The 14662-nt window shown below is 44.8% G+C and overlaps 5 protein-coding genes across 5 annotated transcripts; 3 read left to right on the top strand and 2 right to left on the bottom strand.

Annotated features, from left to right (window-relative positions):
• Positions 1 to 257: 257 nt before the first annotated feature.
• On the top strand, positions 258 to 1082 carry H6S33_009470 (uncharacterized protein; the record flags this gene model as incomplete). The annotated part of the gene is made up of 3 exons (XM_044840869.1): positions 258 to 409; positions 489 to 767; positions 851 to 1082. The coding sequence occupies 3 exons, from the start codon at positions 258 to 260 to the stop codon at positions 1080 to 1082; spliced, it is 663 nt and encodes a 220-aa protein (XP_044698285.1).
• A 306-nt stretch (positions 1083 to 1388) lies between these two features.
• On the bottom strand, positions 1389 to 2858 carry H6S33_009469 (uncharacterized protein; the record flags this gene model as incomplete). Its single annotated transcript, XM_044840868.1, has 4 exons — positions 1389 to 1936; positions 2000 to 2347; positions 2405 to 2701; positions 2762 to 2858. The coding sequence occupies 4 exons, from the start codon at positions 2856 to 2858 to the stop codon at positions 1389 to 1391; spliced, it is 1290 nt and encodes a 429-aa protein (XP_044698284.1).
• Positions 2859 to 7154: 4296 nt separating this feature from the next.
• H6S33_009468 (uncharacterized protein) lies at positions 7155 to 7661 on the top strand (the record flags this gene model as incomplete). The annotated part of the gene is made up of 3 exons (XM_044840867.1): positions 7155 to 7270; positions 7337 to 7445; positions 7518 to 7661. 3 exons carry the CDS (start codon positions 7155 to 7157, stop codon positions 7659 to 7661), a joined length of 369 nt encoding a protein of 122 aa, XP_044698283.1.
• Positions 7662 to 8171: 510 nt separating this feature from the next.
• Positions 8172 to 9377, bottom strand: H6S33_009467 (uncharacterized protein; the record flags this gene model as incomplete). Its single annotated transcript, XM_044840866.1, has 4 exons — positions 8172 to 8999; positions 9069 to 9182; positions 9241 to 9253; positions 9316 to 9377. The coding sequence occupies 4 exons, from the start codon at positions 9375 to 9377 to the stop codon at positions 8172 to 8174; spliced, it is 1017 nt and encodes a 338-aa protein (XP_044698282.1).
• A 2741-nt stretch (positions 9378 to 12118) lies between these two features.
• H6S33_009466 (uncharacterized protein) lies at positions 12119 to 13580 on the top strand (the record flags this gene model as incomplete). The annotated part of the gene is made up of 4 exons (XM_044840865.1): positions 12119 to 12631; positions 12691 to 12879; positions 12940 to 13447; positions 13501 to 13580. 4 exons carry the CDS (start codon positions 12119 to 12121, stop codon positions 13578 to 13580), a joined length of 1290 nt encoding a protein of 429 aa, XP_044698281.1.
• Positions 13581 to 14662: the final 1082 nt, after the last annotated feature.

Genomic DNA, 14662 nt, shown 5'->3' with positions numbered 1-14662 from the left:
CGCTCGTGATATTTGATATTGACTGTAAGTGATTCGGGTGACCAATGGGAGTTCACTCACACCCACATTTGTTTACAGAGGCTCAAAAAGCAAGCTACGAATCTAAACGTTAGCACCCCCCGCCAAGATCACAGATCACTGTCGGGTCCGTGCACTTAGCGCCAATCTTGAGCCTCACCTATTCATCCCGCCTAAGATCTCAACCGCCGACATCTCGCAACTCGACATCACGCGAGCATATATCAACTCCAGTAACAATGTCAGGATCAACTACAACACCAAGACGCCCACCGAACGTTCCCTTCTTTCTAGTTCCCCCAGAACTATTTTCAATAGTCACAGATGCTGCCCCCTTCCCTATCTACCGTTGCTCCAGTGTGTCCCCCGAGAACCGGCCTTTTCTTAAAACGTATAGACCTCCCCACTTAAAAAGCAATTATATTTGCCAAATTTTCAATTTGCTGACACAAATGGGGGATTTTGTGCAGTTTAAATCTTAAAACCATACTATCTCTTACTGCCGAGAAGCCCTCGAAGCCACTCCGCGCCATATCGGAGGAGCAGAACTTGAACTTGGTCCACCTCGGGCTCTGGCAGCCTCGCAACCTGGAGGCTTCCCAGCCATTATCAAAGAGTGCGGTTGAAAAAACGTTACAATTACTCACTACCGACAACCTACCGGCATTATTGGTGGACGGAGGTCATGGGATTTTTGTGGGCGTACTGAGAAAACTCATGGGATGGAACCATACTAGTATCATTCTAGAGTAGTGAGTATCCTATAGGTCCCGAATATCAGCTATCATGAACGGGAATAGAGGAGGAGGTAGTGGTAGCTAATGGGACGCAGTCGGTCCTTCGCAGGCAACCATCCGAGATATGGAAATGAGGAGTTTATCGAGATGGTTGACACTTCGCGGATTAATATTCCCGAGGGAATTGAGTTTCTAACTTGGCACGGTCCTAAGAGCAATGAAGAGGACAAAGACGGGGAAAGTGAAGGAGAGGGAGAAAAGAATAAGGGGGAGTCAAAGGATGTGGGGGTTGCTAGTCGATCTCTAGCTGAGCTAGTTAAGAAATAATTGCCGAACTAGCCTAGTATCTATATACCCAGGAATGTTTTCTTATCTAAGCTTCTACTTCAAGTTTTCAAGTTCGAGCATAAACCTCTTCCTTATTCCTTTTTTATTGTACATAGAAAGAATCATATTTTCTCTTACCGAACGCCGCCGGCCTACCATTGCAATTTTACTTCTCCAGAAAACATAAATATCGAGTGAGTTAGTGATATATATACCTTTATCTTGAGCTAAAGAAAAAGGAATTCCCCATTCCATAGTGCAAAAATACTCAGGACAAATGCAGCAAACACCAGCATTTATCTATAACTACTTTTTATTCCTTTTCTCTCTTGGCTTATCCGCGTCAACGTCTTCCATCTCACTTCCTAACTCATCCTCTAGATCCACACTTCCCTCGTCCTCACTCCCCATATCCTCGCTCCCCTCCGCATCACTGTCATCATCATCATCATCATCACTCCCCCCTTCGCTACCACTGCCTACTTCCTGACCGGGGACATAGTCCTCCTCCTCCTCGTCCTCAACATCAGCCATGGCCTGTTCCAATGCACCCTCATCCCCTTCTTCACCATTGACCTTGAACTCCTTTGCTCGTCTTGCTTCGGCCATAGATGCATCGTTGAGCCGGTTCTTCTTGATATAGGTGTCGATACCCGTATATTCCTCCTGGTCGATCATGCCAAACTCGATTTCGTCCCCTTCAGGGGAAGATTGGGTGGCGACATGGATAGATAAGTTGAAGGTACGTTTGGTAATTGAGGTATAGGAGATTGAATTGATTGCCGCGAATGAGAAATAAGCTAATGGTTTTCGGAATGCCCAGACAATGCCGGTACGGAGGAAGAAAAGGTAGCCTGGTGATAGGTTATTAGCTTATACATACTTGAAATGTCAAGAACACTAGAGAAAAAAAATACCATCTTTGCTCCCACGGTGAGCCTTAACATGGAATGCCTTTTCACCCTTCCGGTGAGATTGGGGTAAAGCTGAGTAGAATACAGCCTCGACGGGCTCCTGTACCACGGCGTTTGATTTGGAAGCTTTAAGGAGCGCGTTGAAAGAGTCAACCAGTAGTGACTTATAGCTCGTTGTGTCAAATCCGCGACCCATCCCATCTCCAGTTGCGGTCTTGGGTGCGCTGTCCGGGATTGTGAAGACCAAGGCGTCTGCATTCCCGTCTCCAATACCTTCTGAGCCTTCGGGGAAGACACAGAAATTCCATTGGCGCGCTGCTTTGTCCGGGACTGGAAGACACGATACGTATTCTGTGACGCACCATTAGCTGGCTATTATATCGGGGAAACAAGGGGTAGGTAACTAACTGATGTTATCCCATGAAACTCCGAATTCCGTCACCCCCGAAGCAGCACCAATAGCGCTCATGCCCCCTTCCGTAAGTGCCAAGGTGAACTTCTTCCTTTGTGGAACTGAAAAGCTAATCTCTTTAACGAGCAATACTTCTTTTCCAGCGAATGTGGGAGCTTCAGCTTCATCGGCGGAGACATCATTAGAGACTTTCCGCTTCTTGACTGAAGGCTCTGGAGATCGGTCTACTGGTTTCAACGTGATGATGTATTTCCCAATGTCGTGAAGGAGAGTAGAGTATTTTGGGTCCTTTGCTATAGGTGATAATGTTAATCAGCTATCTCAATGAGTTGAGAAGGGGGGTAGGATAGTACCGAGAGCATCGCGGACGGAGGTGTTTAGGGATTTCTGTGTAGTGGTGGGGAAAGCTTGGTCAATCCAAGTGGTATCGGATAGTGATAACGCAGCCATTTTTTCTTCCTGCTTTTTTCTAGGAGGCATTATTGTTGTGAGTTATTTCTTGGCGGGTATAATTTTTTTCTTCTCGTGGACCTTGCTTTTGGTGATGGTGAGTTGTTGAGTTTTTGGCTGAGGTTGGTTGGTTGACTGTTGGTTGGTACTTTAGGGGAAGAACTGACTACCAGTGTAAAGAAGGTAACCGCGAGTGCGCGCTTGAGTGCGAAGAATGTAGGGGGAGTCCTGTGATAGGGAGAGAGTTCACACGTGTTGATAAAGATGGGTACACGGACCGGGGGTTAATATATGCGTATACACTTGGAACCGTGTGGACTTTGATGCTGCTTGTGCCGTGACGGTTTTTGTTTGTTTTTGGTTTGATCAGCCTTGTCGCGGTCGAAGGAGCCTCGTGGTTATTTTATCGCCACGCGATAGGTATATTGATCATTGCAGGTATCTTGTATGATACAGGAATCAGGTGCAATGCAGTGCCATGCAGTAAGACAACTGCAAAGTTGCTAACAATTGCTCTTTAGAAGATAACTACATGTAGATGTAGACCGCAGTCTTTGATCATTCTCAGTCTTTGATCATTCTCAGTCTTTAAGAAATGAGTTGATTCTTGATAAGCTGAATGTAGATTGTTAGCACAAAACAAATTCAGGGGGTCATCTTTTAAGGTACAGAAGCTATAGAAAGCTTGCTTGAAGATCATTGTTCTCTAACACTGGAGGTTGTTGATCATTGATATATATCACTTAGGACTTTTTAATCTAGATCTTGTACGTTTACCAAACTTCTTTTGTGATCATAAAATTGGATACTCATAATAGATACATCATTCTCAGTACCACAAACTGGATACTACATTGATCTAAGCACGGTGATATTAGCACAGTGCTTGGTTCATCTTTACATCTTGTTATCCTATTACGTTCTAGTATCCACTTTCGTTTATGTAATGCCTGCAGGAACAAGATTCTGGTCAGTCACAAAGCCCATTGCCTCTAAAGATAAGTAAAAGGGCCTTGAAAATGCGCTAGAACATAAGATCACTTGCAACCGGCTGATGCAATACTGCACCCTAGGCCTCATCCACGAGGGAATAAGTTTTCTTATGATATCAAATTAGGATCATCGAGTGTACTGGCTTACCCCACACAAATAAAAGTAACTGCAGGCTCATTTCCCACCTATTTAGAGATCGTTCATTGTGAGTTCCCCCTGGGCGTATGCGTGGTATGTAGTTATTTCGTGGGGCTTTTCGAAATATCGGATTGAAATTGGCTTCGATGGGTAATGTATTCCACACCCTGCAGCTCGAAAATGAAACTGAACAACGGGGCATAGATAAAAGCGCGAGCTCGAGGAATATATAGGGAGTCGGGAGCAACATAATTCCCCGTACACACACACACACACCAACTAGCTTGTGTATGTGGCTCATAACACCTAGTCATAGACCAGTACAAGACGCGGACTGATAGAAGCATTGGAACCTCTCATAGGCCGCATCAGTACCCATATATACTCAGTCTATCCGAAAGTCAGGTTTAGGCTAACATAACTTAAATCAATATACTCCAGTCAATTTTGAGCTTATATTAAGATATATGTTTGGTCGAGCTCCACATACCCCAGTCCCTATGATCGTGATATAAGGGGTTCAAGGTTTTATTCCCTCCGAAGGGATAAATCCACAAGACGGAAGCACCCAGACGTTTATACTTTCAGAAGGAGACTATATATAAATATGATCCCGTCGCGGGTCGTGAAAGATAAGCAGCGATTGTCGAGCTCGAGAGAAAAGTGGATTGTCTCGATATTTCACCCAGTATTCAGAACCCCTCAATGTTGACATCGTAAGCTTTATATGCATAGATAGTAATTAGATATTGCCGCATAGTATATAATAAAGTTTAGATTATTAAGTTATAATCGTACCTTGATATCTGGAGCATTGAACAATTTAGTTAATCACAGATTATCACTCGATACATCTCTAAGAGTAGTATCCTTAATCAGTTGTAGCTTTGTCCCTTCGCATTTGACGGTCAATTTAGAATATATTCTGGGTGTTTTCAATCAAGTGATTGTATTTACATACTCTCCATACATCAGGTCCAAGGAATAAGTCGTCGAAAATGACAAGGAAGAATGTGTATGCATGTCGACTTCACTGTAATCATCGAGTCGTCGGGCACCTTCCAGGATGGTGGCGAGCAAGTCGCCGTGTATGATGGATGATGTGTGTGCCCTCTAGATCTGTATATAATTGTATTTGACTGAGGGGTGGGGTGTGGAATTTTATTTATGCCTTGACAATAGCCTGCATTCAAAAACTTATATCGCGATGTAATATTCCCTGGAGACACTTCATAGAGCTGCCTCACGCGCGTGCATATTCCCTTTTCTCTTAAAACGCCCACGAATACTCTGTGGGGTAACATCAAAAGGTTGCATTTCTTAGCTAGAAGATGGGAGGGTTCTGACGGAGAAGGCGGACGCAGAGCTCTGGGAACTGGTTGCACTTAATCTTTGGGCCGGGATCTATCCCTTCCCTTACTCTTTGTTGTGGTGCAGTTGATCTAGGTTAGGGATACCGATGGGATAGCCTAACTGGGGCTCATTACCTGGGTCGCTGGCCGCCGCAGCGTAGCCCATGTGGAGCCTTGATGTGACTGGGCTTGTGAAAGCGTAGGAAATAATAAAACATCAGGCCGGGGTCGCTAGTCTTAGTAAAACGGTCTCTTGTGTATTAGTACTTCATCCGGGGCCGGGGGTGACAGAGAAAAAAGACCAAATCTCAAGGTACGACCTATATTTTCTCTGCGCAGGTACAAATCTGTGGTAGATTTGACGTTACCCCAAGCCTCAGATCTACTTTGCCTCGTATGCAAAATTATGCGTAAAATTAACTTCTTCGTTTCCCCCAAGGTAAATATATATATGCATGCATACATGTAGCTACAGATGTATCTTGACCTCTTTGCGTATTGGTAATTGATATTCAAACCTAAATAGAGGAGTAAATAAAACTAAAAGAAAGACTCGGTTAGATCTGTAATGCCTGGACTTTGGGGTTAAAATAATCGATGACTTTACTTGTAATTGGTGATACAAAAGTCCTGAATCGATCACATGACACCATGGCCACATATCTTCTGAGAATCGTTTTAGTGGAAGCTTTGACGGCTACATGTACATACATGTGGCTACTCTTGTGCTACATGCATGTATATGTACTCCACTAGCCGATCCGGAAGCTTTACCAAGTTCACTCTCCGTCCATCAAGCTTGCTGGACAGGACGACCCGTCCCGAAGCCCCATATATATGAAGGTGGCCCGTTTGTCAAATGATTTTTAATTGCCTCGTTCTTCGAGAAAACATGTTCCGGCGCTAGGATTCTAGGAATCCTTCGGTGATAATAGAAACACCGCGGCCGTAGAAAAAGCAATCTATGAAAACACTCCCAAACCAAGCTACGTGTGCAAAGCTTAATTCTAACACATTGAGAACATGAGGGAACCGAAGATTTTGAAATGTCAAGAATTTCGTCTGTGCAATGGAGCAGTCCAAGGGACTGGGTTCGTCCTTGGATTGGGTTCGTTTGTCCAGCTGAGAGCTCTATAAAAATTCGGCAGCTAGCATCTAGCGCCAGTACCAAACTTTTTTTTTTTAAATGATAGGAATTTCGATTCAGATGAGAAATGCAGGTTTTTTTTTGGAATGGTTGGTGTACGTTTAAAAATTGAAAGTCGCTAGTTCTCAAGTCCCAATGTATCAGGTGTAAAGTTCACGATGTTGTGTGGTGTTGAGTCTGGGCAAAAGTGAAGAGCTCCACTGCTAGCATCTTCTCCGTAAGCCTGTAAAGAAAAGAAAAGAAAAGAAAAAAGAAAAAAGACGAAGAAAAAAGCTCTAAACCCCACAATAAACAAGGACCCTGATCTAGAACCCTAAGAATCGAACCGAACCATCCCCCATGATCCGCAAACCGCATGACTAATCCCTCTCAAGCGGGCATTCAACCAATCCAAATCGATCTGATAACGGCTTACTCAATCCACCCTGATTATCCTTACTCCCTCACACCCGGCGGGAACGAGAAATTTTCGGGTTATCCACCGTTCCCGGATCTACCCCGCCCCGGTCCAGAATATTCAACTGAAACCAAACTTGTTTAAACCCTCTCACCTTCCCCACCAACAACGGTTTTCCATAGATCAGACCTCTCCCCTCGCTTTTACCCCAGCGCCATCAATCCCACCACCGCGGGTTTCAATTGCAACAACTCTCTACTCGAATAACCATGCCTCCATTGTCTATTGCGAAGTCCATCGTCGCCAGGCCTTGGTTACAGCGCGTCCTCGGCCCTGTAGCCAACAGGTACGCTGATCTCGCTGGATACCGTCAAATCGGACTTGTGTATGTTGCCCCCCAAATCTCAATATATGTATATTTTGAGAACGCCCCGCGGCTAATATGGAATAGCGCCGATGATTTGATTGTGGAAGAGACCGATGTTGTTCAACAGGCGATCAAGAGACTGCCCCCTAAGGTCGCCTACGATCGTATGTTCCGTATGCGTCGTGCTGTACAGGTATGTATACTTATACTAGTTCATCACTTACTCATAGCTTGAGATTGGCTGCTGATTGTATCAACTTTATAGTGCTCGGTTGCCCACCAGATCCTGCCAAAGCAGGACCAGACAAAGCCCGAGGACGACGTCCCCTACTTGCTACCCTACATCGAAGAGATTGAGGCCGAGTTGAGAGAGAGGAACGAGCTCGACTCGTTGGCAAAGGCGAAGTAATGGGTTGATTGAGTTTTGCGGTGATAGACCAGTAGGATGGTTATATTGGATGTACCGGTGTTATAGAATTGAGGGTAGAAGCTGTAGGGGGAAAAAGTTGATACCATACCTGCCGAATGAAGATTTTATCTTTTTATTCGGTGTTTCTGGCTCTTTCAATGTCCCTTTTTTCTTCTTTTTTTTCCTTTTTTTTCTCTACCTCTTGCTTTTCTGGATTTTGGAAAAAAGAAAAAAAAAGCTATTGTATAGTGCTTTCTGCTCGCTACTTTCCGAATATGCAGCTGGAAGCGGGTCTTATAGATAGCCTTGAGGGGAGCTTTTGGGAGTTTTTGCATCATCCAGTATTACTCTGTCTGGAATTCTCAATTTACAGAACAGCATCTTTCGGGTAATAATAATTTGATCGTGTGCCATCACTCTCTGTTTCATGTCACGGGCTATGTTGAAATCAGAAACTTTTATCATTGACAATTCTTCTATTTTACAATATAGTTAGTATTTACCAACTAACTACAATTCCAATGCCTTCTTGGCCAGTTCGAGCGCTCCCTCAAAGCTCTTATTACCACCGATGAACCCGCTGGCGTGAACAAACACACCACCAGGAACTCCAGTAACCTCGCTCAAAGCATCATCCCTGATACCTCTCCATGCGGCCGGCAGAGCCTTACGGCTCTCGAACGAGTCCTTGCTTACTGGCACGGCCTGAACCCTCCAGTTTTTTTCAGGGCCCTCGCCATACAATACATAGATGGCCTCTCCTTTAATGCCTTTCTCCTCCTCAATTGTGAATAAATGATCTCTCCACGGGATCGACCGCTCAAATACCAAGATGCGGCCCTTGTCATCATACTCCATCCTCTTCTCTATCGCAGCAACGACAAGGTCCCTCGCCGGCAGCCAAGATTTCCCGTAGAAGTCGAGCTTGCGCAGGAACACCGACCCAATAAAGTCGGATGCCTGGACAAAGTTTGCGTCCTCGGACTCCTGCGAAGGCGAGGGGTCATTCCAGTTTGGATTGAAGGCGCCGACGGCAGATGGCAAAGAAATCGATTTTTCGTTAAAGAGTGGTGAAGGCGCGTCAGAGGGGTAGGCGGAGATGCCGTTGTCGTTGGCGTCGAGAGCTTCAATAAAGTCGTTGTAAAGCTTAGTGTAAATGAGGTCTGAGGAGGAGGAGGTTGGCTCGATTGAGAGGCGGTGATTGATGATGGCGCGCGCGAAATGCTTGTAGACCAACCCGGCGCTGGAGAGCTTTGTTTTGTGGTTGGGAGAGAAAGTCTCGGCGAATTCGCGCTGGTGGTGGTCAAAGTGCTTGGTGCCATCGTATTTACCAGTGACCTGGGGTAAGGTGTTAAAAGGGGGGTTAATGGTAATTTGGGTTTGGGGGGGGGGGGGGGGGGGGTTTACATCGACGATTATGTCGCACTCTTCAAGAACAGCGGGATCCCGGGAACGGGTGAGTGTTGCGTCTTTATATTCTGGGAGGAGACGGAGCATATAGACGGCGAGAGCCTCATCGGCCTAGAATATATAAATTAGTATTTATATAGCTTATTCTTGGTGTTATCTCGAGGTGTACATGGAAATGACCACTAATACATAATAACAATTATTAGCAAACAACGCGATAAAATATTGGTGTGAGGAAACTAACTTATGAGTTCCAATATTCAATGGGGTAGCCTTCATACGTTTAGCGGGAGCAGGGGTGGCCATTTTTGCGAATTTAGAAATTTGAGAACGGGTTGTGGTTGTGAATTGATTGAGAAGTGAGGATCGGGCTGAGGATAAGAGGTGGGGCAACATATGGTGAACGCGGGGTCGCTATGAAACAAAACGAAACGCAGCACGGTTGTGTATGTATTTCATGCATAACTATTGGTGTGTAACAGCCGGGTAACGAACCGGGATATGCGCAGTATCATTGGCTGAACTTACTCTACTCTACGACTGGTTAACTACATGACGTAGGTGAATTTATGTTTATTGGCTATCGGGACTTATTGTATTAAGGATTCAATACGACGTAACTGGTGAAAACGGCCTTAACTGGTCCCAGCTCTCAGTGAGGTGCCTATTCGGTCTTCTGAAGGTTTATATATAAACGCCACGCTAGCAAATTTATACTATACAAGCATCTTCCGGCCTTTGGCCGGAGTAGGAACTGTTATGGCTTAAACAATATCAGTTTACCAACGCTTAAGATCACTGAAACCCCAAGATGCCCTGTGCACATATCCGATATACTATTTGGTTGACTCAAGGTATGTTGGAACCAATATCTACTGGCTGACTCAAACATATTTGATAGAATATCTACTTACTGACAAACATATTTGATAGAGAAAAAGAAAACCCCTCAAACCTGGCCAATCAAAACCTTTAAATAACACATTGCATATCGGTATATCTATATACTTATTAGATAACCACTTCGACTGGTAGACAATGTCATTCACTTGGAGTACTATCATTATGTCTGATCTTTGTAAAATATTATATCCTGTTTGCTGACAGGTACTAGAGTACCTAGTAGCAGAGTTTCAACCTTCTATGGTATTTCGAGGAGTTCTCGGGCGGATTCTAGAGTTTGGTTTATATCTTCGGAGCAGGGAACGAAGTGAGAGCCACGGAATTGATAACCCGGTCGTTATTACGTATATATGCATGTGTTATCAACCGATTTCCGTATGTAGGTATACATTTACTCTACTTATAGGAATGTCGGCCCTGGATCTAATTTATTCCTACCAGGTGCCTGTAATATATATAGCATTGTTTATATGATCCTTGAAACGACAAAGTAATGCCTTTGGGCAGGTCTGCAATCTATTGGAAATTGGTGCCACATACACATAGTCTATAAGTGGTGGTAATTAAACTTTGCAGATAGAACGGCGAAAATATGTTGCAGAATCTCGAAGTCAGAGGCTTTTGAAGGGAGTCTCTTGAATTCAAGAGTTGAGGTTGGGCACTGAGCTTAAGTAGATTTAGGTCTGAATTAGATTCCGCTGCCGATCAACTGTTCCACGAAAACACGCGCTTGGCGCCAAGGGTCAAAGTTCTTCTCTGGAGTCACATTTTGGGTCTCTAACAGTCAAGTGAGCCTAATTCCCAGATGAAGGAAGCATCTCCAGTTGAATAACCTCGAGCTCCCAGGTGATCTAGTCACACAGTGTAGCAGACGTTACACACAGCGGATCTGAGGCGTCAAAACACCTGCCAAAATGATCTAACACCCGTGTGTACTCTATGTACATATGTATCTGTAAATCTAGAAAAAGGACATACATACATGTACTCTACCTATTAATTGTGTATAGACGGAAGAGCATGAGGTACCAAAACTTTAATCATACATAACTATGTCGCGATATGTGTAGGCACTCTAAGTGCAAATCCTTTTGTGCTCCCGATGATAAGTCTTATCAAGTATGCTTAATCTATCGCGGATCCAAGCCTTATCAGGCCATAGGTGTCACTTGGCAAAATAGCAGGGAAGTTTTTTTTTTTTTGTATTATTATTTGCCCAGCCCTCTCTGAAGAGTAGAATTTCTGATTTCCCTGAATTATTATTATCTTGTGATTACGACTGACTGCATGTGGACAGTCACGGAAGATCATCTTTTCTTGACCTGCTTCTCCTGTCCTGCCTGGTCCCGCCAATCCAAATCCTCTCGCGTGCTTTGTTGTGGAGTTGCCTGCCAGACCAGTGGTGTTCTTTGCTAGAAACATTTGGTTCCTGATCACTTATCACGAGTTGTTGTGCGGCTGTGGTGACGTGAGAGACCTTTCCCTTCACTCATTACGGCATATTTCTTTTTGTGTGGTCATCGTCAGTCACAAACGTTGCAGCTGTGACTGCCCGCTGCCCGCTGTCGCTCTTGGAATTTTCCCCTGCGCAAGGCTTGTGATATAGATAGATAGACACCATTCACTGTATTGGAACTTTTGGCTGCGAAGGGAAGTTTTTCACGAGGTGAATAACAACTGACAGGTGCTCTGTGCTTTCTATTTTGTCCATTCAGACTGCCAGTTTCCAACAGCCACTCATATCTCACATCCCATACGTCTATTCTGTCAGTCAGAAGCCACACATAGACACATTTCCTCACCCCCCACTCCACCCACTCAACTCTGAGACAACTACCTCATATCGACAACCTCACCTCTAACTTCTAACTTTCAAATACATACGGTATTAGCACTAACATCACCCATTCATTCATTACTGAGCCTACTACTCGAACCTTCGCTGCTGCCGCCGCCTCCCCCGCATCTCATCTCATCTAGATACCTCATCTCGGTCCACCGTGGATCTCCACCAGCTCGCAAACACGCGCCTCCAACGGCTTCACCATTCCCAACCACCAGGTCCACCGCTGCTCGAATACAGCGGTTGACCCTAAGCTCCCTCTCAGTATCATTACTCGACCAATAGTCGAATCACCTTTCCGATGTCGAGCTTCTTACGGCACCTCACGCGGGTTTCGGCAGGTGTTACCTTCCTGTCACTCATTATCCTGTTAATACCACTAGCCTTTGATGTTGGCGGCCGTGACTGCGGTCTTACATACAGTCTCTCCCTCACAATATTCTACTTCCTACTGTCAACTACGCGGATGATCACACCAAACTCGCCCTGCTGGAGGGGCATGCGCATGCGCGTGTTGCTATCTGTTGTGGGGGTAGCTCAGCATTTGGTCATTATCCCTGGACTGCTTATCTACGCGCTCAATAAGTTTTCGGACAACGAAGGAAATGGGGGAAAAAGCGCGGGCTACGTTCACGACGAGAGTTGGAACCCATCGTGGGTGGACAAGCTGAGCATTGTCCCCTGGGATAATTTTCTCACATTCTCGACACCGGTGTTTCAGCTATGTGAAGGCTTCTGTAGCTTGTTAGTTATTCAGGCGGTGGGACAGATTTCGAGATGGCTAGTTAATAGGAACAAGTCGGACAGTTGGATGGTAACGATTTGTTCTCTTGCCTATATGGAATTTGAAATTGGCGCTGATTTGGGATTTAGATTGCACTATTGGTCATGTCAGGTTCTGTCATCTCCTCATCTGTCTACTTCCTTTGGAGAATTACGACTTTCCCGGAAATCGGTAATATCGATGCTTCGCTCATTGGTGTAGCTGTCACGTGTGCGATCTTCTTGTGTGCCTACGGTATCGGCTCGGGCAGAGGGAACCCTATCGAGTCTTCTCTTCTCGTAAGTTTTTACTCGAAGACATTATTCCATGACTCCCAATACTTACTCTACCTCAAATAGTTCTCATACATTGTCCTCTGTTTGTACCAAATTTTCACGGACTATAAGCCCTCGTCACTAGATACTGCCGACGCCATACCACCCGGAAAACCTGATTTCCCACCATTCCCACCTCTTATAATGGCATCTTATAGCTCTATAGTTGCCTCGATGTCCTCCTACCTTCCCGGATTTCTGAGACAAATCGCATCATTTGGAATTAGCGCTGTTGCAACAATTACACCGTCTGTGGTGATCTCACTCGCATATAGGCTGTTTGTGTTTTACGCCTCGACGAGGATTATCCCTGCGGTGAGGGATGAGAACAGTGCAAGTGTGAGAGGGGGAGAAGCAATGTCAAGGATCCTTGGCTGGTATAGTCCGTGCATTCTTGTGAGCGTGTATACACATTTATTGATGCAACATCTCGAGATTGCCGGTGGAGACGCGGGAGTGGGAGCTGGGAGCTGGGAAGGAGGAATGCCGGCAGGAGGGCAGGTGTGGCGATGGGTCAATATCGGCGCTACTAGTATGTTTTCCTTTGATTTGATGGAATAAACGTAAGAAGCTGACATTTGGCAGTGGTATTGTATGCATTCGAGCTGAAACATGGGGACAATGACGGAGGAGAATCGTTGACAAGCCATTGGAAAACGGATTAAGTGGACATAGTCTGGAACAACAAAAAAAGAAGAAAAAATCGAGATTCGGTGTGGGTACATGGTATTGGAGGGTTGGAAATGGTAGGTGTTGGCAGGCAAAAGTAAAACTATCGTTATTTTTCTCTTTTTTTTTCTTTGTCAATTTCTTCTTCTTTAAACCCTTTCATCTATTTTTCGGCCTAATTAAGCTGGGGTAATATTGAATGGATGGTCATAGAGTTTTTTTTTTTTACCTCCCTCGTTCCTCCCCCTTTCGGTGGTTAGTTAATCATGGATGGTCACTCGTTATTTCCTTTGTAATCGGCTCGGTATGGTTGGGGCGGGACCTTTTGTTTTCTATGTAGTCTTCTTATTTTCTTTTCTGATTTCCTGTGTTTTGGGGCCTCTTGTTACGAGTTTTACGATGAACGGCCTTTTCTTTTATTTTATCTGTGGATGTGAGTATTATACCTTGGATGGATGGATGGCGCGTTTTTGTTTTGTTTTAAGGACGGCCGAAGTGGCGGTAATGGGTCGAATGGGTGGGCACATCATCCCTACTAGTGGGAAGTGGACATAGTTAGGAATTAATCATTTTCCTTCCTTTCTTCTACTTATTTGGGTTGAATTGATTAATGGCTTTTGTGGAAGACTGGTTATTAGGACTTGAATGACTATTGAATACAAGTACATGTAGGCATAGGGTATTGGGCATTGGGCCGTGTTCATACACTGTCACTCGTGACCAATTGAGGCAGGGATAGGGTAAATCATTCTGGTACTGCAGAGCACTTGTATATATAACTGTTGTCGCATCTGGGATTTGTGTCCTCAAAGCCAGGAAGATATGTATCCTATAGATAGAATAAATCCTATAAGAGACCCCCAAGACTACATGTAATCCATCAGTCCTTCCATTCATCTATCCTCCTTTATGGCTCTGTCTTGGGGCTCCCGTCACATTAGAAACAATAACTAGGGCTTCCGGGAGGAACATAGACTTTGGATTGAAGCAGACAGGCATATATGACCGCGAGTTAGGTCCTTTTACACTACAGATAGGGAGAGCTTGTAAGTCATGAGGGGGAGAAACGAGTTCTCAT

This window comes from Morchella sextelata (genome assembly GCF_020137385.1).
Source record: "Morchella sextelata strain SCLS chromosome Unknown scls_3, whole genome shotgun sequence".
Lineage (NCBI taxonomy): Eukaryota > Fungi > Ascomycota > Pezizomycetes > Pezizales > Morchellaceae > Morchella > Morchella sextelata.
Note: the sequence above shows the minus strand (reverse complement) of the source record. Positions and strands in the feature narration are given on the sequence as shown.